We start from the raw sequence: 6,000 nt of genomic DNA, 5'->3' as shown, positions 1-6,000 counted from the left end.
CAGGACTGCATGCATGTTTTTCCTCACGCTTCCTCTACCTGTGTCAACTTCCCCTCGCATTTTGATTTCTTGTATAGTTATTTTTAGGTCTATGCTTATGCGAAGTTGTAACTGCATAGATGTATTGTGTGCCAATGTAGAATTACATTCATGCTGTGGAGTGAATGGTGTGTTCTGGATCAGAAGAGGGTCTCCAGATCACTTGATAAACAGCAGCTCTTGACTTTCTGAATGTAATTTTCTGGTCATTTAAGTAGAACATACTGTGAACTTTGCAGGACAAATGTGTGAATTAATCATGAATGTTACAAGTAAAAGCAGAAATCTCTGATCCATATTCAAGCATGTTTTCTTCTTCATCATCTCAGATGGCTGGATCATTTCAAGGAGTCATACACAAGAGCAGACAGATGGAGAAAGTGTGTGTGTGTGTGTGTGTGTTATTGGCACAAACAGCCTCTTTTTGAGAGACACAGACAAGATGTGAAGGTCTGATTTTAAAGGAAACAATCATGTGAAGGAGAATGAGATACACACAGAGAAACAGAGCTGAGAGAAGGCAAAACAAAAAGAAAGAGCACAAAGAGAGGGTCCTATCAGAGACGGGAGATGGGGAGAGACAGGAGGAGACGAGGAGGGAGGAGGAGGTGTGATCTTTGGGTGGAGAAGCAGGGAATATGCTTTGGGGGATGGAGGGAGTGGAGAAGAAAAACACAAAGGCAGGCTTTCTTGGACAAAACACAGTGCTAAAGAGAGACAAATCACCAACACACAGGCATATTAGAATGATTGACAGAAACAAGGAAGGGAGGAAGCAGATGAGAGGCAAACAGGGCGATTTTAGATCGAGAGAGAGAGAGCGAGAGAGAGGGAGAGCGAGGGAGTGGGAGAGAGAGAAAGAGAGAGGGAGGGAGGGAGGTGGGAGGAGAGAGAGGCGGAGGAAGGGAGGGCTGAGCACTATTTAAGTGTTGGAGCGGGGCTGAACACCAGGCTCTGAACTCCCCGTGTGAAGGGAGGACACACACACACACACACACCTGTGAGACTCACACACACCTGGCCCCGTGCACACACACTCTCTCTCTCTCTCCTCGAGCTCCTGGAGCAGAGATGTTCAGGGTTCGGGCCGCTCTCTCCTGCGCTCTGCTGCTGCTGTCAGCGGGTGCCGTGGATTTGGGAGGCTCTCCGTCCGGCTTCTACCCGCGCTTCAATCCCTTCTTCTTCCTGTGCACCCACCACGGAGAGCTGGAGGGCCCCGGGGCCGAGGGAGGAGGAGAGGTGCTGCTCACCTTCCAGATCCAGGGCAGCCCCGGAGCATACGTCCCAGGACAGGAGTACCAGGGTGAGTACAGGAGTCCCGCTCGACATGCTTATAATCTGCTTCACATCTCAGTCAATCCACATAATAACATCAGGAATCGAAACGGAAGTTAGTGGAGTCATCTTACAAGAAAACTCTATTTCACATTTATTTGTATGATCTTCTTTGTAATTATTTTGACCTTTACTAGCATTTCTGAGTGAAAATTGTCTGAAAATAAATCCTACAGCAATGTTTTTTCAGTGTAGATCAGGTCGAAATGGCTCTTCAAGGTTATATTTTCAGGTGAACACATTTCAAGGGTCTCTATAAAAGTGCTGTTTTAGTACAATTTAGATAGGATAATTGATACTAATATTTTGAATCAGCTTTTATGTTTATATTTTTAATAATTTTGTTGTGTTTTTGTAAATTTTAGTAGTTTTGGTTAGTTGTATATACACGTCTACTGTATGTAGTTTTATTAATTTACATTCCAGTTGTAGTTTTAGTTATTTTAGTAAAGTTAAGCTAAATTAAAACAAGATATATATGGTCTGAAAAAAGCTTTTAAACACATTTCATTGCAGGTAAGGATGAAAAACCAGCAGTGAAATCAGTCCGTGTGTGAGTGAGATGATTGTGTTTATGTAACTGAGCACAAGTATTGATGTGAAGTTGAACTGCTCTATTCCACTTTTCTCCGTTCTTCTGATCCCAGCGCTCATGTGTGGGTGGGTTATCCTGAGGCCAAAGCGCTAGATTCTCACAAACAACTCACAAGAGCACAACAGGTGCAGCGCAGCCACAGTATACGAGAATAAGAGAGACACTCTCTGTATCAACACACAGCTCCTGTTATCAAGACAATCACACTCGGCTCATGTGAACACAAAGCTGCAAGATAAAGTGTAACGTAAAGCTAAAGAGGGATGCCACAGGTCTCTGTTTTCTTAATTTTACTTTGACAATATCTGAAGCGCTGGATGTAAACTCTGCTTTCTGCTGATGCTTGTGAAGAGCGGCCGCTGTCTTTGTGTGAGGAGAGAAGCGTGAGGTCTTGTGTTCTCAGCTTTATCTTCCTCATCCAGACCCGTGAGATCTACAGGGACATGTTCATTCTCAAACACGCGCCTGTGTCTTTGTGTGTTCGGCGGTCGTGAGGATTCTGCGGATTAATGGGGATGCAAGGGCTGAAAGACAAAGAGAACGAGCCAAAGTGCTGCAAATTTATAAAGTGTTAACATACTGGAAACAAATACACAGATAGTCATGCTGAGAGACTGGACAGGACAGATGGAAATGCAGTTAACACTGTAAATGAATACAGAGCAATGTTTTACACTGCTAACATCAGTCAAATGTCTACAAAGAAATGTCTTCGTTATAAGGCTACTGTTTGGCATGATTTTCTGATGAGAAGTCATCACATTGAGCAATGTGAAAGCATGTCCTAAAAATGCTACTGATATTTTATCTTTGGTTTTGATGAAAATATAGCCTTCTCCTAAAGGCAGAAGTGTATTTTATCAGGAGTGAGGTTACATGGCTTGAGGCCAGTTGCATCTTTAATCAATAGTCGTGAATCATATGATCCACGTGAGCCTTCTGAGTTTAGAGACAAGATCAAAGTCAAAGTTAATTTCTCAAATAATTCAGCAGAAGTGCTTGTCAACAATCAAATGTGTTGTTCTGCAAGCCCGCTGACAGAAATTGTTTATATTGGAATAGAAGTAAATAAGCGAGTTAACAAAATAATAATATTTTAAGTTAATTTTAAAAACTGTAAAAAAAAATAAAAAAGAGGAAATATTGAGAAGAACTGAGGTTGTAGGAAACCCCTTGTTAAGTTTTAAGGATCCTCATGTGGATGTTCACTTTCCTAAAATCATTGCAGACGCAACTCTGAGCACTTTTCTCAATATGATATAAAACTTGGCATTGTTCTTTCTGTCCACTTTGCATGATGTTCATTCTTTCCTGATGAGCTTTACACCAGAGCACTGATGCTGAGCGCTTCTATAACCTCAGTCTGACACGCTCTAATGTCCCGTGGGAAATCAGATCTGAATTTCAGCATGATATGCTATGTGTGAATTGATATACTAATGTGTGATTCATGTTCTCTTGTCAGCATTCAGCCACATTCACTGAGAAACAGATGAAATGTCTAATGGACCGCGGACTGCAGCCTAACAAGGCTCTTATTTACCATCTTCACACCCAAATGAATCTATTAGTGTCTCCTTCATTAGAAGATGACAGAACTTAAGGCACATACGAGAATGAAAATAAACTTGTTTTTGAATGAATCAGTCTAAACGCTTTTGTTGCATCACGTAACTGAACTAATTATTTTACATTTATACTGGAAAACAACAGTACCTGTGCAGTTAGGCTACTGCTCTCATGAATATACAGTAACTTGTGTTAAATGTAGCACTTAAAACTTAAATATAAAGTTTGATGTTTATTTAACGCAGCCTATATTTTAATCGGAATTAAAATGTTCTGGCATGTGTGCCCGCCCTCTTTCACTGAAGTCTGTGAAGACACGCTACTGTCCTTGAGCAGAATGGAAATACTCATGACTTTCTAACATTTACAGATAAGGATATAAGCAACAAATATAAGTAATGCGCTGGGAAATCACCTGACGAGCGGAGGTTTTCCACATAAATTTGATTATTCTCATTATTGATTACCATCAGTTATCGAGATTATTCGTTGCAATCTCTCTTGCGCTGGCTTGTTCGGTTTCACATCCTTGAACAACAGAAGAACTCTCTGAATCACATGTTTGTCGTCTGTTGATGCAGGAGAGTCCCAAAGGTGAAGCTAATTAAGGGCCTGTTTACTAACCATATTAAGATCTGACCAGCTGCGATCTGACTGAATGAAGGGGCGACCTCTGATTTCATGAGTGATTTGAGAAATTGGATCAGGAAAGATTTTGGAGGATGTTAATAGCAGGTGTGAGCAATTCAGATGTAATAAAATGATTTACAGAGCCCATTCTCTGACATTGAACAAGTTCAGACTGCACATTTGTGAGGCATTAGATAACGAAAAATGACTCCTCTCAGTGGAACCAAATGAATGCACTGGAGATACTTTCCAAAGCTATGAAGCAATAATTCATGAACTGTTTTGCAGCCCATTGTGATGGGTTTCTGCATAATGTGATAGCTGTTTAATGGGCAGGGCCTGCGCTGACGGCTGCCTGTTTGGCTGCGAATGTGACAGTGAAACACGGCTCAGAATTAATCCGATGCATCTGGCCATGGGCTTCACCCTGGATAGTGATGATGGCAGTCGAACATGCCAAAGAGATGCTAATACTGTGCCAGGTCGTCATTAAACTCAATACAAAATGGGCAGTGATGATGCCAGTGTGCAGAGCAACCTGCAGGCCATCTGTACGCTTTTCCAAGCAGCAATTTCAGTCTCTGCATTTAGAAATGAAACGATCCAGTGGTCTCTAATGAGTGAAATGTTCTTCAGGGTTGCTGAACACAGGGGTCATCGTTGTTGTGCTTGTTTGTGCTGAATTACAGATTATGAATTGCTTCTCTAAAATTGTGATCAGTTTACGCTCAAGCTCCACATTGTCATTGAAAGAGTAATCACTGGCGATTAAATGGCTCATTCATGCAGAAATGAAGTGAGTTCTTTTTGAATGGGCAATTAATTCATTGACACACCCGATTCATTCAAAACGCAGATTAATTTAACAACGAAGCGCGGCTCTGTCGCTCTGAGACGTGCAGTGGTGCTTCTGTGGGTTTGTTTGTTAGTATTTTTTGGGAGAAATAGAGCAAAAACAGACAATTATGATAAATATATGTCTAGAACGTAATTCCAAACATTAAAATATTGTTTATTGAGCTGCTGTATAAAATCAATATCACATTTGCAATCGTATTGATATTTGGGAGATAAACTGTTATAGTAAAGTCAAGTCACCTTTATTTATATAGCGCTTTAAACAAAATACATTGTGTCAAAGCAACTGAACAACATTCATTAGGAAAACAGTGTCAATAATGCAAAAATGAGAGTTAAAGGCAGTTCATCATTGAATTCAGTGATGTCATCTCTGTTCAGTTTAAATAGTGTCTGTGCATTTATTTGCAATCAAGTCAACGATATCGCTGTAGATGAAGTGTCCCCAACTAAGCAAGCCAGAGGCGACAGCGGCAAGGAACCGAAACTCCATCGGTGACAGAATGGAGAAAAAAACCTTGTGAGAAACCAGGCTCAGTTGGGGGGCCAGTTCTCCTCTGACCAGACGAAACCAGTAGTTCAATTCCAGGCTGCAGCAAAGTCAGATTGTGCAGAAGAATCATCTGTTTCCTGTGGTCTTGTCCTTTTAGTCTAACTAATACAAAAATGCTGTATGTTTTCTTAAGTTTCCCCAACACACAACAGACTAAAGCTGATAAAACTCACAGTTTTTGTAACTGTATTGGCTGAACTACTGCAGAGAAACGTGTATCAGTCACAGCAGTTATCATTTGGTGAAGTAATTTGTCATGTTCCTCGCCGGTCCTGAAAGCTCAGCTGATTCTGAAGCGTCTGTAATCACAGCCTTGGGCAGCGTGTCATCCCAGCTGATAACATTCAGACCTTCACCACAGCACAGAAGCGTTCGAGCGCCTTTCACTGGCAGATGAGCAGCCAAATAAACAGTGAGAGAC

At 41.3% G+C, this 6,000-nt stretch overlaps 1 protein-coding gene across 3 annotated transcripts in view; it reads left to right on the top strand.

Moving 5' to 3' along the window:
* Nucleotides 1-979: 979 nt before the first annotated feature.
* reln (reelin) overlaps nucleotides 980-6,000 on the top strand; it is a 126,023-nt gene continuing 121,002 nt past the window's right edge. For 2 of the 3 annotated variants that reach the window (XM_059564485.1, XM_059564484.1), the window contains exon 1: nucleotides 980-1,342. In XM_059564485.1, the coding sequence (XP_059420468.1) occupies nucleotides 1,111-1,342 (232 nt within the window). In that variant the 5' untranslated portion in view covers nucleotides 980-1,110. The remainder of the gene's footprint in view (nucleotides 1,343-6,000) is intronic. The other variant, XM_059564486.1, reaches the window with a different exon arrangement.

This window comes from Carassius carassius, chromosome 13, assembly GCF_963082965.1.
Source record: "Carassius carassius chromosome 13, fCarCar2.1, whole genome shotgun sequence".
Taxonomy (NCBI): Eukaryota; Metazoa; Chordata; class Actinopteri; order Cypriniformes; family Cyprinidae; genus Carassius; species Carassius carassius.
The sequence above is the reverse complement of the archived record's forward strand: the minus strand, read 5'-3'. Positions and strand labels throughout refer to the sequence as shown.